At 41.0% G+C, this 27796-nt stretch overlaps 1 protein-coding gene and 1 long non-coding RNA gene across 2 annotated transcripts; both read left to right on the top strand.

Moving 5' to 3' along the window:
- Positions 1–2501: 2501 nt before the first annotated feature.
- Positions 2502–4530, top strand: LOC147334487 (uncharacterized). The gene is made up of 4 exons (XR_015126183.1): positions 2502–2579; positions 3873–3892; positions 4187–4262; positions 4463–4530. It is a non-coding gene; the product is annotated as an uncharacterized LOC147334487 (long non-coding RNA).
- Positions 4531–4594: 64 nt separating this feature from the next.
- LOC147334486 (alpha-tectorin-like) lies at positions 4595–27371 on the top strand. The gene is made up of 18 exons (XM_086285930.1): positions 4595–4631; positions 4688–4773; positions 5138–5302; positions 5487–5558; positions 5692–5791; positions 5929–6058; positions 10308–10545; positions 10767–10917; positions 11045–11132; positions 11239–11301; positions 17731–17930; positions 18040–18171; positions 18265–18452; positions 19191–19342; positions 19428–19673; positions 19756–19915; positions 20113–20199; positions 26040–27371. Exons 1-17 carry the CDS (start codon positions 4595–4597, stop codon positions 20197–20199), a joined length of 2295 nt encoding a protein of 764 aa, XP_086142056.1. The 3' UTR covers positions 26040–27371.
- Positions 27372–27796: the final 425 nt, after the last annotated feature.

Here is a 27796-nt window from a genome sequence, read left to right as displayed (position 1 = left end):
ATTCGGTTTCCAAAAGCACAGCACCGACAGAAGTTACAGTTACAGAATGTTATATATATATATATATATATATATATATATATACATACACACACACATATATAAATACAGAGACAAATATAAATAAAAATAAAATATACGAAGGGGATAAATAGAATAAATAGGAATAAAAAATAAAAATACAAGTGAAATAAAAATACAAGTGAAGTTTGCACATTTCAAGTATTGAGGTCTATTTGCACCATTGACTATTTACAAAAGTATTGCACAAAGGTATTGTACAGTGAGGTGAAGAGGCACTACAGCTAAAAGGAGGAAAGAGAAAGTTTACTAAGATAAAAATAAAAGCAGAGTAACATCTGATTTGTGTGTGGTGTTTTTTTTAATGTTGGTGTTTCAGTCATGTTATGTTTAACTGTCAAAGGCTTGTTAGAAACTAAGGAAACTAATACTGCTCATGAATGAGACTAAAGGTAGAACGGTGTCCTTTACAACTAAAGATGTTATTAGCACCTCCACATTTATATCATAGTTTATGATATAGCACGTGTATTTCAGTAATAGCCTACTTATTTCAGTGTAGTGGTGAACAGTCACACAGCTCACGTGGGCGTTATCTGTGAAATTTTATCAAACTGCACTTTAGGTAAGCTTTAAAGAGTCAGATCTGGGATAGTTGGCTCCTCTAAACAAATTGTGCAACATGTAAGGTCTCCTCTTTACATATGCTGTGATAGGCTACATACATTTGACTGAACACTCAGGTCTAACTTGATGTTTTGATAATCACAGTGCCATTAATGTAGGGCACAACTGCTCACAGTTACGTCAAAAGGAAATAGTGTTTGGTATTCATGATTCCATACACTATAAATTAAGTGAACTTGTTACAAACACGGTTACAACACATGGCTTCAAGGCTTCAAGCTATATTTATAGAAAATTGTGTTTTGTTGCAGTTTGGAGAGCAAAATCTTTTAAATGTCAGTGTGATGACTCCATTTTCACGGATGAATGAAGAAGCATGACGACATTTGTTTTATATTGTATAACAATGTACAACACTGCATATGTTTTACAAATTTCACATATCATGCAGCTTTCTGTCCAGTCAGAGGTATTGAAATGTCAGCTGACTGACCCTGTCCAACATGCTTACACATATCTCATCAATCTTGCACACTATATAGGCTGTACCTCAGGAGGTTGTGCAGGTCACTTACTAACCAGAAGGTGGGCTGGTCGATCCTAGTCTGCTCAGGTCTTCATGCCAAATGACCTTGGTCAAGATAATAATTTCATGTTGCTCACATATGAATGTGTGTCAGTGTTAGATAGGTAGCACTGAGAACAAGCATAGAAAGAAAGTTGTGTAAAGTGCTTTGAGAGCTCAGATACATTAGAAAAGTGCTATATAGGAACCAGTCCCTTCACCATTATCCATATAAAAATCTATTTATCTGGACAGAGTATTGATCAGTTATCATGCAGTGTTTTCATTTTTCATTTATTTTTATTGATTTTAGCTTTATCAATAATTGTGTCTGGAGTATAATACAGAAGTAATAGTGCACTGAGGAAAGAAAGTTCTGGTTCTCGGTTGCTGCAGGTCTCAGTGACTTTCTACCTGGAACTAAAGAGGTATTTACACATTTACCAACCTGCTGTTCCTCATTAGCTCAGAGAAAAGCACAGATCTTCCTGCTCTGTTACATTTGACACTTCTTTTTTCTGTATTATGAAAACACACATTTCATAACTCTGATCCTTTGAAAGCTTCACGAGTTCAGTAAAGCTCTTACATCTGACATACGTCAAACTGACAAAGAGCCTTTGCATAATGGAACATGGCACCGTGAAGAAGACGCATTGTTTTTGTGCCTTCTCAAAAAGATTTCTAATGTGACTCCAGCTTCTGTTAGTAATGATGTGTTACTGTTGAAATGTGAGCCGTTTCTTTAAAGGGCCCATAGTCACAGCTGCCTCCACATCAACACAAGTTCAACATGAGTGAAACAGAAACTCTGACTCCGTCTATGTGAAAGGTTCAACATCCCATTAACCATTATGGAGTCTCTGATATAAAACTATGATATGATCCAAATCTTTTTTACACATACAAAACTGATTTACAAAAAGTACAAAATATTTATGACCACATTTTGAGCCCATAGGTGAGGTCAAATGTCTTTTTACATTACACCACAGTCATGAAGAGTGTGAGACAAAATGTAGATGCAGTTGCATCACAGCTGTTAGCAGGACAAAGAGCTTTAAGAAGACATGAAGAGCATTATTGTTGAATGTCTTTAATCCTGCAGTGACAAACTTATTTCAGTGTTTCCTGTTGCTGTTGTCCTGTTTGTGTAAGAAGAGGCTGAATAAGCATCCGTCAGTGGGAGGTTCCCATCAGGTGTCTCCACCATGGACTCCACCTCCATCCCCGCTCTCCAGGATCCACATAAAGAGAGACGGACGGAGAGAGCAGCGTCTTCTTCACAGAGACACCACCTGCAGAATCACCAGAGAGCCTCCTGAGCAGCAGCCTTCATCCTCCTCATCCTCCATCAGAGCTGCAGGTAAGACGAGCTGCACACCTGGACTCTTGCTCTGCCTCTTGTAACACACATCAGGACGGCTCAGTGGACACATTTCAGAGCTGAACAACACATCAGTGTTAGGACTGTTAACAGACACAAACACATCACAGACAGATGAAGGTGTGAAAGCCGACTTTTAGTGTTTTATCCAGATGTTAAAAGCTGAGTTCAGTGTTTTGGGGCTGGTGGTCATCATTCCTCCTGTTCTTACTGGACGTCAGGAGATCCTTTCCTGATGTGCTTGGAGCACAAAGCTCCACAGAGAATAGATTTGAATGTTTGTCTAATTTATCATTGTTGGAGACAAACTTCCTCAAACTGAACTAAAGTAAAACAGAAACATTTTATTTGAACATCCCAACCTGTTGCATGGATACGACAGTGCCGTTGGTCTGTTAGTGTTTCCTGTCAGGAACCTCGCTTACTTTCAGCTCGAGCTGAGCTCAATATCCTGGCTTTTTATGCACTCACACTTTTATTTACTTGTTTTATCTGATTTATTGTTTATTTACTGACTGTTTGTATGCAGTGTATATTTGTATAACTTCTACAGCACTTTGGTCAACAGGTTGTTTTAAACGTGCTGTATAAATAAGCTTTGACTGACACATAAAGTAAAGCCAGCTTTGCATTGTTGGACTAATTTGGTGAATTTCCAACAAGCTGGTGACTCGCCCTCCTGCCCCTCCCTCACTTTTCTTTCTAATAAAGCTTCTCATGTCCATCGTTGATGAGCTTCAGCTGGTTAGCAAACACCAGTTTGTCAGACCTGGACCAATCAACACTGTCAGCTTACAGGTGCTGTCAGAGGAATGCAGTGCTGTGATTGGTTGGTGATGATTGGGTAGTCTGGTCAGAGACGTGAGTGTGACTTCTGCCCAGATAAATTGTGAGGCCTGAACACATCTTTACTTTAATAAACATTTATTTTTATTCTGGAGCCCCGAACGCCCCGTGCTGAAGACACGCCCACTTTTATTTAACCTTATCTAAAGAAAGCTGCTGCTCAGGTCCTGGTGACAGAAACCTGTGAACACGTCAAAGCTGACAAAGAGTCCGAACACAGCGTCACATGACAGGGTTTTTGTGTTTTTACAGAATAAAGTTTTTTGGATGTTGTTAATGTGTGATGTTATATAGAGCTGATCATGTTTTATGCCATCTATAAGTTTGTCTTTGTATCACTGCTGTGACAGAGTTTGTGTTTGTGTATAATTTGACACATTAAACACTTCAAACTACAATAACTGATTTTTGTGTTCTTGTTTTCAGCAGAATCACAAACAGCACAGGTTGGTTTTCCACAGAAACAAAGCTCATGTTTATGTTTATGCTCGAGGCAAATACTGAACTCTGTGAGTCATAAAATAAATAATGTTGGGTTTGATGAGTTCATACACTACAAGTGAAGTGAACTTAATACAAACCGGCTTACAACACATGATCATGTTGTATTCTCTGGATGGTGAAGGCTTCAAACTTTATATTTGTGAAGTTAAACTTTACAGAAAAGTTCAAAGTATAAATAAACTGACTATAAATGTTAGAATTTCATGCAGTTTTCTCAAAATGTGTTTGTGTTTCAGGGATCTGTCAGCTGATTGGCCCTCTCCAACATGCTCCGCCCTCTGCTCTGCCTGTGTGCTCTCATTGCACTGACAGGTAAACGCACACACCTGGCAGCCATTTTGCAAGTGTCCTCAAAATACTCGAGTACAAAAACATGAGAGTGACGATGAAGAAAGCTTTAAGTACAAATAATCTGACATCGTCAGCAAAGTTTTATCTTTTTCTTTTTTATTATTGTTTAACAATAAAGCAAAACAAAAAGCCCTTTTCAATTGAACTTCTCATCTTTGCAGTTTTATTACCTTCAGTATCCAGAAGTCTATCAAGCTGTCGTTTCCTGTTATGTTTGTTTCCAAGAAAGCTAACTGATGATGTCATAGTAAAGCTTTACACTGATTGGTAAACAAACGCTGTTTAATCCATTCATGAAGGCAGTTTTTCAGCCTGCAGCTCTCCCTGTTTGTCCGACCAGCTAACAGACTGTAGCTCACAGCTCTCATGTGTCTCTGTGTCTTCAGGTGCTCAGACATTCACTGAGTCTTCAGTGGTCAACATCAGCTCATGTCCCATCACGTATTATGGACAGCAGTACGAGCAGCTCTATGTGAGTAGGATGAAGCCTGATGTTTTAGCAGATCTTTGTGTTTCCATCACTGTGGCTGTTTAGTCTCCACCTGTGGCAGAGATCATGTTTGCAGACTGAGTGAACATCAGCAGTTAATGAAGGTCACACACTCTCTGTTCACGGGTTCAGGCCCTCAGAGGGCAGCTGGCTTTAAGCTCAGAGTCTCATTAATGTCCTCTGCAGTGATGCTGAGTATGTGAACATCACCTGATGCAGCTTCCTGAAGCAGAGTGAGAGCTCTGACTGAAACCTGAGCAGCTCTGACACCAACAGTTCAGCTGTAAATGACTCAAAGCACAAAAGATGTTGATGTTTGACTCGTTGTGTCTCTGATTTTCCACAGGTGAACATAACATCTGGAAATGTTACCGCCTGTTTCAACGGCTTTTTCAGTCCTGAAACTGGAGGCGACTGTGTTGTGGAGCGTTCACTGGGAGCAGAGAGTTTTTACTTTCAGACAGATTCAAATTATTATGATTATTGCTACTTCTTTATACTTTTCAATAATGTGAGTGTTTTTCTGTATCACACAGTTAAATCTGTCACTTTTCACTGTTTCACCACAAATTAATTGTATAAACACTGCAAACCAAAAATAAAATTTGAGGTTTTATCACATCAAAAACTTTTGTAAAAGCTTTTAGAGGAAACTTCCTGACAGTGTCTGAAACTTTTCTGTTTGCTCGTTACAGATGTATTTGGTTCATCTTATCTCTGGAACACAACGATATCTGTACTCGTTCATTCAAAACTCTGATCCAACGGTGAGTCTCTGAGTGTTTATAAACAACTTTACACGTCTGTTAATGTTTAAATACTACATTAAATACTTTCTAACACAAACATCGTTGTCTCTGCTTTGTAGTCGTAACATTGATTGTGTTTGTTTCTGTCCAGGTGTTTGAGCTTCAGGTCGGTGGAACCACAGTTGATACAGTGACTCTTACTTATACATATAGACCTTATTTCTTCAGCATCAGTGGATGCAGACACTCAGGTAAGTGAATCTAAAGCTCCAAACTCAACTTTGGGATTCTGTAAAATGTAACTATTTGAATGTTACGGTGATGTTTGTGCTCACAGTTGTTAAACGAGTCAGTGATCTGTGAGTGTTTGAATTCCTTCAATCCTCAGGTCAGATGTATCGACCTGGTGCAGTGATCAGCTCTGATCCAGAAACCTGCTTCAGTCTCACCTGTCATGAGACTGCAGTCCTCAACATCTCCAGCTGTGGTCCACTGGAGCGTTGTCAAGGCAACAACATGTAAATATGTCTTCTTTGTATTTAAAAGAAAGCAGGAAGTGTTAGTATTACATCAGCAGTGATTGAACTCATTTTGATCAGAGCAAAGAGCTTCTTCTTCTTCTTCTTCTTCTTCTTCTCAGTGAACAGTGAGTTTGATAAAATGCTCAAACTTCACACACAGCTGCTGATTCACAGCTGGATTATTTGATGAATCACATATCAATTAAACCCCTTCTGTTTGTCTGGCTGGTGTTTCCTGTAGCGCCACCATCAGGTTTTTCTCTGAGATGTCTTGAAACATGAGAGCTCCCACTGGTGGCTGCAGCTCCCAACAGCAGCTCATTAAGATGTTCATGGTTGGATTTATTTTTTATTTTTTTTGATGACCAGGATATGTCCTTACATATTAAACAAATATGTAAGCATGTATTTTCTTCCATTTGCGCAACATCTCTAAAATTAGAAATATCCTGTCTCAGAGTGACGCTGAAGAACTAGTTCATGCATTTATTACTTCCAGGCTGGACGACTGTAATTCATTATTATCAGGATGTCCTAAAACCTCCCTGAAAAGCCTTCAGCTGATCCAAAATGCTGCAGCAAGAGTACTGACAGGGACTAGAAAGAGAGCAGATTTCTCCTGTTTTGGCTTCCCTTCATAGGGCTCTAGACTAACTTTTCGCCATGGTTGCACTGGTGCGCCCAACTGGTTTTTTCAACTGCATTGCTTAACCCCACTGTTTTAAATGTTCACTTTTTTTTAATTGCTGTCCATACAGACAATATTGATTCGTGAATGATTAACTAACAATCTCGTCAAGACAAAGTTCTTTATGTTACGTTCCCCTGGGGGGGTCTAGGCGGGGAGGGGGAAGTAACAAAAGTGACCGGGTCAGAAAAAGGAGTCAGGGAGGCGAAGCAGTTAAATAAAACAGTTTTATTGAAGTAATTCAACTAAAAGAGACGGACAAGCCGCTATCACCATAAAAGTAACACAAACAAAACTCAGGCGTTGGTCAGTAATGCAAAATGTCAAAAGGAAAACGCAGCTCACTAGCTGAAAACCACAAAAACACAGCTCACCAGCTGGAAACACCGCAAAAACACTCAGCTCACTAGCTGTACCCACACAAATGGCACTCTGGCCCAGAGCTCACCCTGCTCTGGGCTTAAATACCCTTAATTGCTGATGGTAGTCAGCTGCGCCGGAGGGAAAGGTGGCATCTCAGGTAGGAGGTAGTGGGACACGCCCACACAGGCACCCTCAGGAGAGAGAGAGGCCCTGCTAGGGCCGTAACAATTATTTAGAGCAAAGTTCTACACGAAAGATAAGTTACTGAAAAAGTGCTTGTGCTTAAAGTGCGTTGGCACTTTGGCACTCTTTAGCAAGATTGTAAGCAATGTTAAACTGAATCATCATCTCTGACGACCTGTTTGCTTAAGGACAGTGAGGAGAGGGGACACTTGGGCGGTGCATTTATCACAGCATATAATGTGTTTTCTGGATACACTGGTGCTTTCTCAGCGTTTCAATTCGAAACATATTAGCACAGTTCACAAATGCAGTATTGTCGGCCATGGGCTTTCCACACTCACAACCGTACAGGCAGTGCATCATGTTGTTAACTTTATTGTATCTTAGCCAGGGAAACTGGTCAAGCCACTCTCTTCCAAATGTATAAATGTCCCCCTTTCACGTTCAGTGGGCTCTGGCTCTGGCTGTGGCTCATTATCTGATGCCGTCTCAGGACCAGTGTTAGACATAACCTGAGAGGTTGGTGGCTGCGAGTCAGAGCACTGGTTATACATTTCAGATGGATCAGGCCTTAACTCAACAAAAAAGTTATTAATCGTCCTTTTCATCTTTCTTAATGCCCACAGCTGCATCCACTTCTGTCAGGCCTAAGCTGCTCACTCGGGCTAAATATAAACCACAAAAACAACACTTCTCATTCTCTACATGTTTGAGAATGAGACGTCACTGGTTTCAATAATCGATCTGATTCCAATTCACAATGTTCAGATTTGCTTCAATTCCCTATTTGATTCAATTCAATTTTGCCTCAGACAGTCAGAAATGTTATAATTCTGATCATTTATCAGTGCTGACACTTGTGAGGCTTCATCAGAGGTGTGAACATCACAGCAGATGCCTTTGTGTCAAAGTAACTGAGGATGAAACACAGAAAAACATGAAGGAGATTTTCCTGGCCTGGATTTTTATAGCAGATAACCTTAAAAACATTCTGCAGTAGATTGAAAACTGAAGAAAAACATGACTCAACATATAAAATTACCTGATACTGCTGAAGTGAATGTTACAGAGGTTTTATTAAAAACTTGCTAAGCATTTTGCAATGTGGCATCATTTTAAAACTTTCTTCAGTATTAAACAGCAGAAATAAGCCTTTCTTGTCATTTTTGAAAAAGAAACAGCTGTTGTCAGTGCTTGTACACAATAGTGTGAAATAAGCAAATGAATGGGGGAGAGAGAGAGAGCTGTGCTGGAAGTGTGATTTTATCTTGGTGGAAGCAAAACAGCAAAGGTAAGAGTGAATTAATGAGGATGTTATCAAACGGGAACAGCAGTTTGGATCTTCTTTTGCTGCTGGCTCAGTGAATTTTGGTTGGAGAGTAAAAAAAACCTGCAGCTCAGAATCTGTGAGCTTTTTCAGCCCCGACAGCGTCTCCATTAGTGATGGGATTTCCGTCTGTTTTTAGAGAACCGGCTCTTTCGGTTCGGCTCACTAAAAAGAGCCGGCTGTTTCGGCTCCGAACCGGCTCTTCAGGTTGTTTTGTTGCTTTAATTAATTTATTATTAACAATAATATAAAATTATGCACAAAAGGAATTACTAATGTAAAAAAAAAGTAGTTTTATTTATATATGTTTATATATAAATATATGCGGTGGCCCCTACAGACAAAACACGTACAAACTCCAAAACACATTTCTAGCATGAACTGAACTTCCAAAGCAGAGCTACTAGATCACTTAAATTACACAATTGAAAGCATGTGTGTATTGTTTGTGTATTTATACACAAGCATTCATATATAGTCAAATAATTTTAAAAAAAGTTCATTTACCTGTTACTACCACACACCAAATCCAGTTATTAGTACTTCCTGGCTTGTGTAGCCACCAGTGTTGGGACTAACGCGTTATTAAGTAACGCGTTACAGTAACTACGTTATTATTGTGGTAACGAGCACGGTAACTAGTTATTATGCCAAAATCAGGAACGCGTTAGTCGTTACTGGGATTTAGATAGGCTCGTTATTCGTTACTTTGTGTGGTGGCTATCGCGGAGCTTCCACAGATTCAGTAACATTAGCAAGTGGTGGAGGCCAGCAGGTGGATGAAGGAAAAGGGAGGCAAGAGGAGAGACCCGAAGTGGCCGCTGGTCCGAGAGTGTCAGGTGAACTGAACTTCAGGTAAGAAGTTATGACCTGCAGTCTCTCTGGGTCAGATATGAACTAAGTTTAGGTGGAGTTTATTTTCGTTATGCTGACTTTTTCCGTACTGCGTACTAGCTAGCATGACGGAGTTTCTATACAGCTGGGTGGGTGCTATGTTACTGATGTTGAACTTTATTTTGTTCATAAGGTTAATTATTAGAGTTGCCAACCGTTCCCTAAAAAACGGAATCGTCTCGTATTCAGAGAAAATATTACGCGTTTCTTATTGAGGTGAAAAAGAATGCAGTTTGTCCCGGACTTCAGCTGCAATGAAAAAGACACAAAGTTGGAGTTATTCTGTGTCTTTGCTGCACAGCTGCCTCTTCTTCTCTCATTCTCCCCCCTCCCTCTCCTGTTTCTACTTCAATCATGAAAACTGATCAATGATCAGCTGATCGGCTTTTCTCTCTTGTTTGTTTATCGCCCACTTTGCGCCAGAAAGAGGAAACCAGCAGATGTTGTTGTTAGAATTTATTTAATATTAATTTCTAGTATCAGCTGATGTTTGCTGGAGCCACAGCTGTAAACCTGCTGGTCATGATATGATTTGTATATCTGGTGAGAGGGAAACATGAAGATGAAACCAGGAGATGTCCTTACTGAATCATCAGAGCTGAACAGGTGATGGAGAAACAGGTTTACCTTTTAGGTGACATGAATGAGTTGGAGAGAAGTTATGAACTGTTTCTGACAAATAACACCAGGATCCTTTTCTAAGTAGCTGACAGCTGGTAAACTGTTGTTGTGATTTAAGGCTATAAAAACAAAACAAAACTGAATAATGTTGAATTTTCTGCCTTTATCAGCTGCGTGTCGGCCTCCACCTGCACTGTGACCGGCCCCACTATCATTGACGTCCACGGCCAGATTAACTCCATCCAGGATCGCTGTGCGTACTCTCTGTTCTCGACTCCGTCACTCCCAGACTTCCATGTTCTGGGGAACTTCAGGGACAGACGTCGTAAAGATGTGAGCTTTTTGAACAGTGTGACGCTGCGTGTGGACGGGCATGACATTCACCTGGAACAAGGTGGGAGAGTTCAGGTAAGCGACCTACAGCCACAGTTCATTCGTCAGAGTGGAGTCTGATCCAAAGTCCTCCCTCATCCTCTGCTGTGTCTCCTCGCATCGTTCTTCTCAGGGCTGTTAGAAGCAGTTCTTTCAGAGCTGCTGAACTCAGTGGTTGTTGCTGTGAAATCAGCCTGTTTGTGTGTTTGACATGTTTCACTCAGTGTTTCCTCCACTTTGTCTCTGCTGTGATGCAGATGGACGACTCCACACTGACCCTCAGCAGCTCACCTCAGCTGGTTCATGGTGTGCAGCTCTCTAAGGACCAAACTGGAGTCACTGCTGATCTCTCCAACCTCAACATCTCTGTCTTCTTTGACGGCGACACCGCACAGATCCTCTTAGAAGGTACAGAAGATAAAGTTTAATTCATGTAACATAAACTGTAAACTGTGCTGTTATTAATTGAGCTGCTGTGTTCATCCAGTTTGAATATTGATGCTGATCTGACTCATTCTGTCCTGATCCTGTGCAGGACCTGCTGGTTCATCTGTGGAGGGTCTGTGTGGAAACTCCATCAGCTCTCTGAGTGACCTGAGGCTCTCTGAGTACAGCTCCACCAGGTAAGACCTCATCACAAGCTCACAGTCCCTCTGACTGCTGCTGCTGATGTTGCAGATATTCTGTTTGTATAAAGCAGCCTGAACTTTGTTGTTTGTCGCCCCCTAGCTGTGAGATGCAGTACAGTGAGACTGCTGACAGCACGATCGACTGCACCAGTGTGACTGAACGGTGAGCAGACTGATCCACACAGCAGGAAACATCTTACCACTTTATTTCTAATTCACTTTAAAACATCATAACAGCTGAACAAAGTCATGTATAAAAACATAAGAGAACCAGAACAAAACATCAAATCGCTGTAAGTTAAGATAAAATAAACTTTTATTAGTCCCACACGTGGGAAATATTTTTGGTCACGGCAGAAAGCACAAGTTAAGAGCAGTAAAAATTAAGAAAAAAAACAATAGGATAAGATGAGACATAATTACATACTATAAAAAATAAAACAACATTGTGATGGACCGAGTTAAAAAAGCAGGAGTCAAAGGTTTATTAGAAAGGTAGGGTTTTCATTTAACCCCCACAATTTTAATTACAAAAGTAATAAATGTTGAACTCATAAAAGAGGTCAAAGAATCAAAACTGAACTCGGGCAGAGAACTGCAATCTTAACAAACCAAACAACTGCCCAAACAATCGTAACTGACCTGAAGAGGAAATGACACACAGGTGTGTGTGTGTGTGTGTGTGTGTGTGTGTGTGTGTGTGTGTATAGATAGATATCTATCTCCCCATCTATCTATCTATATAGTACTCGTTAAAAGTCCCCCGATACCGGGGACCGATACCACGGTCTGAGAAAAGTCTGTTTGAGCGGCGTGTAAGGGGTTAATCACAGGCGCCGAGTGCCCGCGCCGAGTGCCCGCCCCCAGGCCCCGGCTGCAGCTCAGAGCGGGGGAGAAGGGGAGGCAAGACATGTCAGCCGTGTGGAACTATTTCAAAGTGAATGAAGACGACAAAATAAAGGCGGACTGCAAATTGTGCTCAGCGAAATTGTCCAGAGGAAGCTCGAAAGGTAGCGCATTTAACACAAGCAATTTAATCAAGCACCTAAAATCCCAACATGACAATGAGTACAAGGAGTTTACCCACACTTCTAAACCAACACAACCCACGCTGCAACAAACTCTTGCAAGACGAGAGAAAATGTCCAGAGACAATCTACGTGCTGTGAAAATAATATACTTCAACAACATGGGAATAGAGCAGCTGCGAGAGACTTCACTATTAATGAATGAATGGTACGGAAGTGGAGGAAGCAAGAAGAATGAGTGGAGTAAAGTTTGACTTATCTGACTGCTTTGTTTCACCTAATGCGCCTTGCAATCCGGTGTGCCTTGTGGTCCAAAAAATACGGTACTGCAAACTAAAGTCTGATTGCGTTATTTTAAATTAAGAAATAAGAATACATTACTTGAACTTTGTCACGATGGAACAGGGAGGACTCAGGCGCAGACTGAAAAATTACAGAAAACTTAAATTTTATTTACACACTCCCGGTGCACTATATACAGGTGAGGGGAAAGGGTCCAAGGTTCCCAGGGGTACAGGGAAGAATCAGGAGACGTCCTCTCTCGCACAGCTCCACACGAACAGCACAATTCTCTTGGAATGGTCCTTTTCTCACACACGCCACTCTCACTGCCGTACTCACAAATAGGCTTCGGTGTCCAAACTTCCAAACAGAGCACGAAGGATCTGCACACAGAGATGAGGAATTAACAATGAGAAGAGTACTCAAAATTGGCTTAGGCTAAAGTAGCACTGACGAGCTTTACTCAATAGTCCAGACGAGGTGCTCTCAATCACTGCCTTAATGAGAGCAAACGAGGTGAGGAGCCACAGGTGATTGCTTGCAGGTGGTGAAGGGGAGCCCACAATGAGCTGCACCCAGGCAGCGTGTAGAGAGTGAAAGGAGAGAGACGTACTTCAATGTACTTCAGGCCCAGCAACACACTCAGACAAAAACTGGTTCTTCCCAAATGCAAGAACTCCAAAACACAAACTTAATAATGTAGTGTGTGCTGTACAGTGCAATGAGGAATGCTCAGATCTGAACATGTTCACATTTTGGACAGAGAGGACAGATGGTTTGAAAGATGAGTGAAAGAAGCCATCTATGTCCACTGTGAGCGACCATCTTTGAACAGAGGAGGTGGTTTACGACACCAACTGTCTGCCATCTATAATCCAGTTCTGACATCCCTTCCCAGACGCCTTACCGCCCACTCACATCCTGGGCCTTTTGACCCTAAGAAATTACATGATAGGGTGGGGCCAGGTTTCACAGCGAACTCACCCAAAACCTTGGCTTTTTTCTTTTCCTACACTCGTCTTCACCAGTGATGGAAATGACGGCATTACTAACACCGTTACTTTTTTCAATAACGAGTAATCTAACTAATTACTATTTCTATTGTTACAACGCCGTTACTGTTACTAACAAGAAAATGCAGTGCAGTCATGTTACTATTTTTCAACAAACATCGGTTGAAGCTGTGTTCAGTTTACCACACCTTCTATCAGCTGCACGGAAGTAGCGGTCTACATAATTAATCTGGGTAAATGGCTGCAAGTAACTGTGCATATGATTTTAAAATTGCCAATTTATATTTGCATTTAAAGTTATGAAATATGATTCAACAGAATTGTTTGCGGTTGTTACAGTAAACAATATAGATTTTTCTACTCAGATTTTATGATTTTTGTATGATTTTAGATCAATTGTGTTAATACAAATTAGAGATGGACCGATCCGATATTACGTATCGGTATCGGTCCGATACTGACCTAAATTACTGGATCGGATATCGGAGAAAAATAAAAAATGTAATCCGATCCATTAAATATCACGAAAGCACCTCACAAAACTTGCAACACGCCGTAACTCACCTCAGAACGTTAGCACGTCGGAGCAGTGTGGTCACGTGATAGAGCGGCTGTGGCATGCAGGACCTGTCGGTGGTCTGGATAGCATGTGGAGCTTCGCTAGCAACCCGGCATTTCATCTCCGACAAAGTTATCCCGAGAGAAGTAAAGCAAGTGTGTAAGTCCATCTCTGAATGTTTGTAAAGCATTCCTGCGTTAAGCTTAACAAGCGATATATGGAGCGACTGCCTCTCGCTCTCCGGCTGCTACTTCAATCATGAAACTGCTAACGATCAGCTGATCGGCTTTTCTGTCGCGAGTCCGTGTCTCTAGTTTGCTTTTGGCCCACTTTGCACCAGAAAGAGGAAACCAGCGGCTGAACAACAGCAGCACGTTTAAGCTTGATCAGCTGTTGTTTGAATGTATTTAATATTACTTTCTACACCAGGATCTTTTTCTACGTAGCTGACGGCTGGTAACTGTGCAGGGGCGGATCTAGCAAAGTTTAGCCAGGGGGGCCGATAGGGCATGAACAGGGAAAAGGGGGCACAAAGACATACTTTTCTTTCTTATTCTTATTTAAAATGTCTAGCTTTTAATAAATAATTATCTGACACCCAAAGTTTTAATTTGATGTAAAATGAATAGAAGTCAATTACTGTATATAGTGACTATTAAGTCTAATATATATACCCTAGTAAGCTATAGTACTTTTTACTTTGGGAAGGTACCATCTGTGCAGTCTGCAATTTTGTTGAAGAAAGATGTTGAATCTATTTAATATTTCTTGAAAAATAATTGATTTCTGTGCATTTTTTTCACACTTCATCAAATTAAGGTTGATTACGTCGATTAAGCATCATGAGGTGGAGCGTGAGGGGTGGTTCCCTATTTTTTATTTATTTATTTTTGTTGTTGCTGGGAGTTGGAACCCTATTAGTTAGGTTGCTTAATATTTACGCTAAGTACTCTTTAAAATACCAGAATAGGGAGGATGGTGTAGGTTTAAGTTTATTAGATTGATCAGTATTGCTGAACTATGAAATATTTTTTTTGTATACAGGTATAACAGAATAGCTTTAGTGTAGTTGTTGTTTTAAACTTGAGTATGAACTTATACAAAATGCAGCAAGATATTTTAAAAAACAGTTTTGTTGATTAAAAAACATTATATCGGATTCATATCGGTATCGGCAGATATCCAAATTTATGATATCGGTATCGGTATCGGACATAAAAAAGTGGTATCGTGCCATCTCTAATACAAATAGAAAACAACTGTAAATTCAGACACTTGAGGTTGTGCTGAAAAGGATGATACTAAACAAGACAAAGTAAATAGTTTTTAAAGGTGAAATGTAGAGGTAAAATCAAAAGTAGTTAAAATGTCCAGTTATAACCTTTTTAAAGTAACGCAATAGTTGCTTTTCAAGTAATTCATTACTTTTAGAATCTTGTAACTCAGTTACTAACTCTGTTACTTTTTTGAAGATGTAACTAGTAACTATAATCAGAAATGGGCAGTACCGCGTTACTTGTAACGGTAATGCAAAAACGGTAATTTGATTACTGTTACTTTCCCGTAGGAACGCTGCGTTACTGCGTTACTAAAACCGTGATTTTTTTTTTGCGAGAATGTCTCATGACAGTGACGTAAGCGAGTGCGACAACAGCTGTGTGCAGATCAACAATGGATAATATATCGAGTGCGGGAGAGAGTATGAGCGTGCAGCGTTTAAAGCGTGGAAGTACTGACCTTACTTTGAGTTTGATTCCATAAAAAGTGACAAAAACATTAGCGTCCGTTGTGCGTGCGAAGAAAACTTCTTTTTACAGCGAAAAAAACCCCTAAACTTCCAAGCAAGCGCCGAGTGCGCAACGACGTAATGGGAAATTCACGGATTCAAACTTGCGGATTCTTCCACTGAGCGCTGCGACACACCTGCACCAGGGTAAAATCTGCCTACCGCAGTCCTGCTTTACAGGTGAAAATAGAGCAACAGGACCGCTGAGTCTTTGACTTTATTTATTTTCTTCTGTGTTTTACTTGCATCTATTTGAAAGAGTGAGTGTAAACACACCAAAAATATTTTATTTTATGTGCTGGAATGTACAGAAAATAGGTTTAAATGTTAAACTAATTTCTTCCAGTCAGAGAATGTTGCATATAATTAATTTTTGTGCTTGATACATAAAATTAAAAGATTAAAACTAATAAAACAAGTTTTAAAAAGAGATGTTTCCATTTGATTACATTTTGTATGATGGATTATGCAGAAAAAGTAGAATTGGGCTTGTAAATAGTTTTTTTTTAAAATAACCAAGTAACTAAGTAATTAATTACTTTTGAAAATAAGTAATCAGTAAAGTAACAGGATTATTTTTGGGGGGAAGTAATCAGTAATTAGTTACTGATTAATTTTTTCACGTAACTTGACCAATACTGACTATAATTAATTACTTTTTCAAAGTAACTTGCCCAGCACTGGTCTTCACACCTTGGCGTGGGGACAGCTCACCCAAAACCCTGGCTGATTGTGACCCACACCCGTTTTCACACCATGGCTCATGTGATTAGGTAGAGGATCATTAGGGGGTCGATTGTCCCTCTTGGGGGATACTCCCACAGGTCTTAAATCTGGGACTCTCCACCGCTTGACCCTAGAACTGAAGAACCTTCTTGAATGTGAGGTCAAACGTCCTCAAGCAACTTAAAAAAGTCTAGACTCTTTTTCTTTCTGTTTTCATTTGTACCAGTTAAAAATCATGCAGCGCTATTTTGTAACAATTGTAGAATGGCTAATTCCAGTCAAAAGAGAATTACAATAATCCAGACGACAGGTCACGAACACATGGCTCAAAGTGTCTAGGTGGTTTCTAGGAGGGGGACTTAACCACAGGGTTGACATATGAGTCATGTTTAAGGCTGGGGTCTATTTTCACAACTAAATTGGTGATGCTGGACTTTTTATGCAGGACCAAAGAGGAAAGATCTAAAATCATGACCTCTGTCTTTCTTCTTTTTTCATTAAAATTAAAAAGGTTGAGTGCCATCCACCATCTTTCTGTATTATACTTAAATTATGTGTGTTGTGTCTGCACCCGTTAACAAAGCAAGACAAACAGCTTAACCGTTTTTTACTTGCTAGTAAGGGGAGTCTGGTCGGATCCTCAGAGCAGCACTTTTGCCCTCGACCTCAGACGACTCCAAAAGAACCAGCCTCCCCTGCAGCCTTTTATTCTCTCACACACAGTTTCCCAAACAGCCACTGTTAAACCTCCCTGTGGTGCGCCATAAAATGTCATTAAACTAAGGCACTGAGCATGTGTATGTAACTTCCTGATCACAAAGGATCATCTCCCCTCACCCTGTGTATGGCTTAACCCCTCTAATGGTACACAAGCACAGGTGAGGTCATAAATGGCAAGAAGTAAACATCCTCCCTAAATAAGGACAGAGAACCTTCACATAGGGTTTCTGCAGTTAAACACTATAACCAATTACCCCCCCCCCACCTAGATGTAGGCCGGGAGGAGGATGGAAACAGAAGAATGTTGTTGATCATACAGTTTGAACCAAGGCTTACAAATTTAAGTAGAACAATGACAACTATTAACCAAACAATGTAACTTCAGCACAGATGGAAGATAAAAACACCTGATCACAGATTATTATTTTATTCTCATTAATGTTTTTTTTTTTATTTATTTTTTTTATCTGTGGTACAGCTGTAATCTCCTGAGGGAGGCGCCCTTCTCCTCCTGTAACAGTGACATTGACCCAGAGCCCTACATAACCGCCTGCACCGACACTTTGTGTAAATATCCTGCAGTGGACGGACTCAACTGTCAGTTCCTGAAGGCCTACGCCAGAGCCTGCAGTCTACACAACCTCGCTCTGGATGGCTGGACATCAAATACCGGCTGCTGTAAGACCTTAATAAGACATTAATAAGCTCTCCTTTGTTAAAGACCTGAACTCTGGAGTTTTAGAGCTCCCATGTTTTCAGGATAATACATCAGTGTGTTCCTCTGTAGCCTCTGAGGCCTTCTGTCAGGACAGGACCTGCAGCGATCACGAGTTCTGTGGTGAGAAGACGGTCGGTGGTGACACTCGCTGCTTCTGTCGGGACATTTTTGCCTCCAAGTACCAAGCAAACAACTCTTTGGGTACGACAGCTGTGACATCACCATGACAACAGGGCTGAATAATGGAGGAAAACCTCTAACTGTGATTTTTCTGACTGATATTGTGATGTTCAGGTGATCCAACAGTCTGCATGCAGGACTCTGCTTCAGTCACTCTGGTCGGTTGTCTCCTGGAGGACAAAGACATCAACTACTCTGCCTTACACCTCAACGACCCGACCTGCAGGGGTCAGGTGGACGAGCTCACCCACATGGTGACCTTCAGCTTCAACAGCAGCAACAGCTGTGGGACGGTGGTCACGGTGGGTTTCATCTCCTCCTCTTTACCTTCTACAAGCAGCCAAACATCTTCCAGCATCTGCTGAGCTTCTCCTGCTCTGCTGCAGTTTGGGATCTTTCTGTGGGATCAGCTTCACCTCTGAGCTCTGTGGCTTCTCATCATGTTGACGATCTGTGTAGTTCATAGACAGAAACATCAGAGTAGGAGTTTGATTCAGTACAGGAAGAAACTCTCTAATGTTTATGCTGTGTTAAAATAAAGTGACTTCATTTGATGTGCTCGACTTGTCTGCGTGACACGAGCGGTCAAAGGCAGAGACAGAAAGGAGACTAAAGCTGCTGTTGTTGCTTTTAAGAACAAAGTGAATGAGTTTGATGTTTTTGACGTGTCTATTTAGCAGATTGTTTCTGATGAAATCTGTGATTATAATCACTGACAAGATGTCATAAACATTGGACTGAAAAAACAAGGACACTTTCTTAACTTAACTTACTTAACTTCATACGTCTGAGTTAGAGGTCCATCATCTTCAAAGTGTAGTCAAAGTGTTGATGTTCTCAGATTAAAATCACTGTAAAGAGACTGAAAATAAAGTTAACGTGGCTTCATGTGTCTGTGCAAATAAAGCAAACAGAGCATGATTTACATTCACTTTTTCTAATTGAATAAAACTGATTCAGTGCATTTTGGGATTAATGAACTGAACTGAATAGACAAATGTTAACAGTCAGTAGCAACTTCTGATTGTGTGACTCCACAGACCAACAACAGTGAGCTCATCTACAAAAACACCATCATGAACCAGAACAGCTCCTCTGACATCATCACTCGTCACGACCAAGTCTACATCGACTTCTCCTGCGTCCAAACTCAGCCGGACATCAAGACTGCCACCTTCAGGATCAGAGACAGGTGTGTGGTTGAGTTACTTTAAGATGTGAAGCTTCTCATGAGGTTTGTGAGTCAGCGAAACCTGAAGTGTGTTTGTGTTCTGCAGCTCTGTGATCCAGCACATCACATCTGGAGTTTGGGATTACACTCTGACCATGAAGGCTTTCACTGACGCCGGCCGCACACAAGCTGTGGAGTCCAGCACTGAAGTGCAGCTGAACCAGAAGATCTGGGTGGAGCTGAAGTCTGACGGACTGGATGGAGACCTGGTCGTCATGGTAACCGACTCCTGCTGGGCAACTGACCAGCCATCACCCGACAGCACTCCGAGATACGACCTGATCATAAACGGGTGAGACAGACTCACAGAGTCATGTGGTTTTGATCTCTCTCATGGACTCCTGAACAAAGTGTGTTTTCCTGTCTGTGAGCAGCTGTGCCAACCCTGCTGACCAGACGGTGCAGGTGGAGGAAAATGGACTGGGAACCTCCAACTACTTCTCCTTCAACATGTTTGAGTTCACCGGGGGCTCTGGTGAAGTTTTCCTGCACTGCAAACTCCACGTGTGTCCCAAACAGAACAACTGTGTCCCGGTACAGCTTTGTTACCAAACACATCACACACAATCAAATGTATCTCTCTTCTGTTACGATCATTAAACAGGTTATTTTCACTTATTCTTGTTTCTATTCTGACACAAAAGCTCAAATGTTCTCAGCAGATTCAGTCCTGAATGAAAGGATCAGTGTTGATCTTCTAAAGTCTGGACTTTGTCTCTCGTTGTCTTTAGACTTGTCCTGGAGCTGCTCGCAGACGCAGATCTGCCAGGTCCAAATATGAAGGTGAAGCCTTCATCAGCATGGCCTGGACTCATTAGGTAAGACAGAGTCTGCTAGTGCTGAGAAGTGTTTGTAGACAAAGTGCTGATTGTTAGTGCTGTAGCAAATATGTTTCCCATAGAAAAATGTTTTATTTAATTCAACAGAAAGATATTTACTAAGTTCCTCACCAATGAGTTTGTGTTTCGAACTGTCCTCATGTGATAAACTAAATGAACTGCTGAGTGAGTGAAAACTCTTGGTGTGTCATCTGTAGCCTGACAGTCCAGGATCAGGGTGAAGGCCTGTAGTGTTTTCAACAAGGATGTTGGTGACACTGAGTTAAACCACAAATCAAGACCCTGGAGATTAGTTGCAGCTTGTTTAATTGTCTCCATGAACATCTGGGGAAAACTGAAATGACAGATAATAAACTCCATCTCAACAGGTAGAAGCATGTTTACATCAATAAAGTGCATAACGCTCACTAAAACATTCATTTCAGCAAACTATACATCAATATCCAAACCTATCTGTGTAAACTATCGTATAAAGAAACTTCCAGCCTGAATAATTCAGAGTAGATGGCATCTGATTACATTTCTATACTACCTTTAGCATGTGGAGCTAGTTACCCAGCAAAAACCGAGCTGCCGGAAGTACTTGTCCTGAACCGGAAGTGCCTGACCAGAACCGGAAATACATTTTAGCTCTTTTCCTTTTAACAAAAACGTATCTAAAGCATGAATTATACATTTTAACATGTATTAATTTTTTTAATGACAAATATGTTTAGAATTATTTATTTTAAACGTATTAACTTATTTATTCAGAAAAATGCCTTAGGGCAACATACTCCATGCCTGGCCTCAGGAGGCCACTATGTTAAACAAACATTATGCAATCAGTCCTTTGGCAGGAGGAGGATAAATTCTGTAACCGGTCTCATAAATGTCTTTACATACCCTTGATCGCATGTCTTTACCTCAATGTTCCTTACTCGATTGTCATTGCTTGGGAATTTGGCAGTGATCCTGGCCATGGGCCAGCTGTTTCATGCAACCTGCTTGTCCTTGAGCAGAAACAGGTCACCAACTTGGAGGTTTCTGCGTGACCCAGTCCATTTCTGCCTTAGCTGCAATGTGGGTAGATACTCTCACCTCCAGCGTGGATAGGGGATAGGACGAAAGATTTCTCTGTATCAGTGGACACTGGGACGAGCGACCTTGCATTTATTATGGCTGTAACTTCAGCCATGAGTGTCCAGATGAGTACTTGGAGGTGAGTGACTTAAGTTTTTACTTGTGGTCTAATTTCTGAGTCCTTATCTGGTTCAATCAGGTCAAACATTCCACTCACTTTTGTTGTATCTGCGGCAGGATGGTGGATGAAGGGTGGTCCGGTGAACCAGGTGGACTTTTTCAGTTGGAATGCTGACAATGACCTAGATCAGGGGTGCCCAATCCCGGTCCTCAAGAGCTACCGTCCTGCAGCTTTTAGATGCATCCTTGTTCCCACACACCCGAATCAAATGAATGGCTTGTTATCAGGCCTTTGCCAAACATGATGGCATGCTGAAGAGGTAATCAAACCATTTGATTCAGCTGTGTTGGAGTAGGGATGCATCTAAAAGCTGCAGGATAGTAGCTCTCGAGGACTGGGATTGGGCAGCCCTGACCTAGATGCATGGTCTGGTGGATTTTCCTCTGTGTGCACATAATGCCACTATTCTGGCTTGATGACTGGCGAATGCGCCGTACTCTGTTGTGAACATATGCGTAAAACCTTTTTGACTACAGATGTAGCCAAGCACTACCTTACTGTCTGTATAGAAGTGCACTGCATCAAAGTTTAAGTCCAACTCATTTTGAATGAGGTCGGCCATTTCTGCTGACAAGCTGGCTGCACATAGTTCAAGCCTTGGTATTGTAGGTTCTGACAGGGGGGCTAGTTTTGCTTTGCCTATTACGAAGCCTACCTCGACGTTCCCATCTGTTTGATTTGCCTTTAAGAAGGCTATGGCTCCTATGGCCTTAGTAGAGGCATCTGAGAAAAAACACAGTTCCTTGCGCTTTGCTCAACTTAGTGAGGTGGATGTGTAGGTTCTGGGAACATGTAGTTCTTTTAGGTTCTGAAGGGAATTTCTCCACATTTCCCATCTGCTTTGTTTATCCTCTGGAAGGGGTACGTCCCAATCTGAACATTCTGAAGTAAGCTCTCTGAGTAGGGCCCTTCCTTGGATTGTAACAGGTGCCAATAGGCCCACAGGATCGAAGATGCTATTGACAGAGGACAATACACCATGGCGAGTAATTGGCTTGTTTCAGTTGGCGACTGAGTAAGTGAATGTCTCTTGTTATTTCCCAAATTAAAATTAGTCCAAGGCTTCACTGGGATTGTGTCTCTTCACCACTTAAATCTAAATTTTTAATGACAGGAGCACAATCTTTTGGGCAGAAGGCCTGCAAAACAGCCTGAGAGTTAGAAACAAACTTATGCAGGTGCAGGTTGGGTCCAGTGAGTGGGGCTTGTGCTCTTTGAAGAAAATCTATAGCCTCAGCAGGAGAGGAAACAGAAATCAAGCCATCATCTACATAAAAGTGCCTCTCCACGAACTTTACTACATCTGCACCATAGTCCTTTGAACCTACTCTGAGGCCTTGCGTAGTCCATAAATGGCAACAGCAGCAGATGTTGAGTTGCCAAACACGTGGACTTTCATTCACTCGATAACTTCTTTGTTTAGATCGTTGTCCCTGTGCCACAGAAAACGGAGGAAGTTGCTGTGGTCATCACGCACCATTAAACAGTGAAACATTTGCTGTATATCTGCCATGATTGCAACATTTTCTGTCCGGAAGATGAGAAGAACTCCGACGAGTGTGTTACTTAAATCGGGGCCAGTAAGGAGGACATGGTTAAGTAAAGGTTTTTGTGGGTGGTAGACTCCAAATGTTGGAAGATACCAGCACTCTTCTCCTCTTTTCAGTGTGTGTGTGGGTGTGGGACCTCAGCATGACCATTGGAGAGGATCTTTTCTATAAAGGCCACATAATGCTGCTGTGTTTCAGGTTTCCTATTTAGCGTCCGTTTTGAGGATGAGAACCTTGTGGCTACCTGTTTTCTGTTTTTTGGTAATTGCTGGTGGGGTTCCTTAAACGGAAGTGGGGAAACCCAACTGTTTTCCACATCTCTGTACATAGCTTGGTCCATTATTTTTAGAAAGTGTCCTGTATTAAGTGAGCTGGTTTATTGTCGTTATCTGTCTGGTTAAAAAATGTTTGACCCAGAGTTTGTTTGGGTGCTTTACCTGGCCTATTTGTGTGTGACACTTCTTTGAGTTGCAGAAGGCTGCTGCATGGTTCAAAAACTGAAGGGCGGCCATTTTCTAGAACAACTGTCTTCAGGGTGCTGACTGTAGGCCTATGAACATTACCCAGACAGACCCAAACAACTACAACCCACCCTAGGTCTAGGCACTGGGCAAAGGGGGCATTATGGGGGCCATTAATTCTCTGCCTGACCTTCTGTGCCAGTAAAACATCTGCCATGTAAAACACATCCCTAGTAGCAGGAGTATTTTGGCTTTAGGGTCTAGTTCTGGGATGTACTTTGCTATGGTTTGGAGGTGTGGCTGGTGTAGCACTACGCTGGGAGTTGGGATTTCACTCCTATTGTTAGGAATGTCCTGACACTCTATGAGCAATGGTAGAGGGATAACTACTGACCTATCCAGTGACTCGATATGGAAGCCTTCAGCTGTTTTACCCCATGTTTCTACTACACCAGAGCATGTTCTAAGATTGCAGGAGAAAGGTTCACTTTTAATGTCAAAAAGTTCGAAGAACTCAGGCTTGGCTAAAGAACAAATGCTCTGATCGTCTAGTATTACATATGCCTTAACAGCTCTGTCTTTGTAACCTTTAGGGTACACCAATACAAGACATGGAACATGAACGTCCCCACTGACCTGGACCGCACACGTCTGTGCAGCTTGTTGTGACATCAACTGTGTCGTGACCAATGTTCCCTCTAATTTTTCATGTGTCTGAGTGAACACACAAACTCCCTGAGCGATCCCTTGGACCACTGTGAGCAACAGCAGACGTGTGCACTGTGGTCACGCCAGCATCAAATCCATCCAAGTTACATGGTTTATTAAAATAATCAAATTACAGCATTTACATTTATGTTAGACTACTTTTAATTAACTGCTTTAGCCCACTTACAATGAAAATTAAAATTAAAAAAAAAACAGAAAAAGAAAATTAAAATATATCTTGTTCATGACCTGTGTAGTATGTTAACACCATTGGAAGTAAAAAAAAAATAACTTCAACTCTAATTTTGAAGACACAATTTATTTTTTTTAATAGAGCTCTGACTTGTATTATGAGTAGGAGTCTGTGGTCTGGGAGAGAGTCTGTAACTCTCTGTCTGCAAAATACAGCATATAATGACCAATGTTGGGCAATTAATTATATAGTTATTTCTTCAAAAAAAACTTACTGAGTTTTAAAAACAACGTTTTTTGCAGCTGTTTACTTAAAATGCTGCCAAGTCGTTTTTTTAAACAAACATTTCAAAATATGTATTTATTTACAGAACAATCAGGTGTTCTGCATCAAATCTGATGCCACACAAATTATTTGTGCCACTCCAAAAAATTATTTGTGTCCACTATGAGATAAATGAGAACATCAAAAGTCTGATACCTGCAGGCAGATGTATCACTCTTGTAACACCTGTAACACTCACCTCATTGTTCTCACACACAACACAACTATTGCTTACACTACACACTAACCATACAAGATTTGCGCTAAACTTAAAACACCGTAGTCACTCTTAAAACTTCCCCCCTTTCCTAAACAACTAAAAGCCATGTTGCCATATCATTTTTTGATTGGTCGATATGGTACATTTTTCGACCAATAGGAAAGGGTGGGGAGGGGGGTTATTTTGTTTTTGCTCACAGGCGGAGAGTGCTTTCGAGCGTTTTCCTTTTAAAATGCTGTTTTTACCGTTTCTTCCCGCAGTAAATATAAACAACAATAGTATTCAGGAAGAAAACCAAGCATTGCATATATTTTTATCATAACACGTTGTCATTAACTTCACTCCACATCAGCCACGCCACTTTGCTAGCTAAAACACCGGTGTCGGCACATAAGGACACTGTCACAGCCTGTCAACGACGTTGATTAGCTGCGTGTATACGAATGTGAATAGCATCATTGGCTGGACTATGGGATAAGGTGGCATCGTTCTTATCACATACTGGAGCAACCAGTCACTTGCTGACTAACACTGCAAAACAGAATTGTTAACGTATTTACTTTAATTTCAATTCAGGTTAGATTTTTTTTTTTGTGCGTAATAAAGTTTTTTTGTGCACAGAGACCATGCCAGCAGTGCGCAATTGCGAACACGCGCAGCTTAGAGGGAACATTGGTCATGACTGCTTGCTCTCTCCCCGCCATTCTCTTGTGCTGGAAGTGGAGGCTTGTTGGTCTGTGGTGGAGGACTGTGTCGTGACCTGTGCTTTCACATTCAGAACACTTTGCTGAAGATTTGCATTCCTTTGCAATATGAGTGTCTGAAGAACAGCATCTGAAGCATATTTCTTTTCTCTTTAAGGAAGGCCTTCCTTTCATCAAGTGATTTCTTCCTAAGCATGAATTACACATTTTAACAACATGTATTTATTTTTTTTATGACAAACATGTTTAGAATTATTTATTTTAAACGTATGAACTTATTTATTCAGAAAAATGTTTTAGGACAATACAAGGCCCATCTCAGCTCTGATGGTGAGCAGATGAGAGGAAGAAGTGACATGACAGAGAGGACTGAGGGTTGTTCAGCAGTCACAGTGGGGTCTGGTTTATCTTCTCAGGTGGTTTCCATGGTGACTCGGACTGACTTACAAGTTACTGACCTCCACGATGATCCTTGACTTCTGATTGGTCCTAAGCCAGATTTTGGATGTTGGGAAGACTGAGCTCAGTTCTGCAGCAAACTCCCACAGCTGGAATAAGCAGATGTTTTTTTAGAGCAGGACCAAACTGTCGTCTTTGACACATGATAAAGTTCAGATGATGTTTTTTTTTTTTCAGTTTCATTAGTAACTTGGTGAAAGGGAAGAGTGTGAGCTGCATGTGATTTCCAGCCTAACCATATAAATAAATCTGGGGTAAATCTACACTCCTGAAACTTAACAGAATCAGATCTCACTAACACTGTCAGATATTTTACTTGAGTTGAGGATACCGGACATATTTATTTCTTGGCTATATTTATAGAAAGAAATATATGAACACAGGTCCAACGCATCCATGAACAGTGAGGCCTTAACCAAAGCGGCATTTTTCTTTCTCAGGTTGTTGTAATTTAAAATGATTGAGGTACAAAGTGATGAAAATTTCCAGTGAATCAAGTAAAATATGATTTATTCTGTGAACATGAAGTGATTTAAAAGTAAATATGAAAATCATCTCTTTAAGAAGGTGGTAATCATGGTAAAATATTTAAAGGGGATCATCTGGTTTCTTACTCTTTTTTTGTAGCTGAATGTTGTAAAGGTGAAGGTGTGTGGATTTCATTTTCACCTGTTATCAGACCATTACAATCATGTGAAGTATGCAAGCAGAGTCTCTTTAACTCCGATTGTCTTCTAAAACAAGCCGGATGCAGCTCAAAGTGGACACAGCTGCTGAACTGTTATTAGCGAAAGAACCAAGAGAGGACCACAGCTGAGTTATCAAAGTTGTAATTTGGTCTCTTTAAAGCAGGTAAAACAAACCAGTGCTGGAGTCCATGTGACAGAAAACTGACCAGCTGTAACCAAAGCTGCAGTCAGCTGATCTGTGGTCGTATCTTTAAACAACTGTGTCACAGTGAAACAAAACAGCTGGTTTATGTGTTTCCCATTTGAGCTGCTGATTGGCACTTAAAGTTGCAGGACAGCATCACCTTTACTGTGATCTTTAGTGCTCTGATAAGCTCAAGAACATATGGAAGTTACATCTTTCCTTTTAGAAAACACACAGTACAAAGTGAGCATGATTTCATGGTGACTTTTTCCTTTCTGTGTTGTTTTTGGAGGCAGCAGTGTTGATAACAGCACATGAAACTGAGACTTGATGCTCTGCTTTGTCGCCTTCACGCTTTACTGTTTGTTCCAAAAGACCAAAAAAATAAATAAAGGACATGGGTAATAAAATAACCAGAGTTTGTTTTTTCTCTTCTTTGTCACTTCCACTCAGAAACTGTTTGTTGCCATCAGCTGTTTCCAGGTGTTTCCAGCTGTTTCCAGGTCCATTTCTCTTTCAGTTCTAAGATTATAAGATCAAAAGCACATTTCTTTCATGTCAGTCCGTCCTTGATGCATATATGTGTCGTACTGTTTCACAATGTGTGCCCCATGGACCTTCACAAATACGTTGTCTGATTTGCTCCATCATCAAACTTTGTCTTGAGGTTCAGCTGCTCAGGAGGATGAGATCAAGAAGTGTGACAAAAGGGTCATTGCAAATATTGCAAAGTCAATCCAAACACCAGCAACTGTGAGAAATGTGATGCGCTTCACACAGGAAAGGAATGTCTTTCAATGTCACCGTTTGTCTTAGTCTAAACTCGTGAAACAGCCACGTG

This window comes from Aulonocara sp. 'chitande type north' Nkhata Bay, linkage group LG3, assembly GCF_057382095.1.
Source record: "Aulonocara sp. 'chitande type north' Nkhata Bay isolate Kocher_YH1m ecotype deep benthic linkage group LG3, A_spYH_male_GT1.1, whole genome shotgun sequence".
Classification (NCBI taxonomy): domain Eukaryota; kingdom Metazoa; phylum Chordata; class Actinopteri; order Cichliformes; family Cichlidae; genus Aulonocara; species Aulonocara sp. 'chitande type north' Nkhata Bay.
The sequence above is the reverse complement of the archived record's forward strand: the minus strand, read 5'-3'. Positions and strand labels throughout refer to the sequence as shown.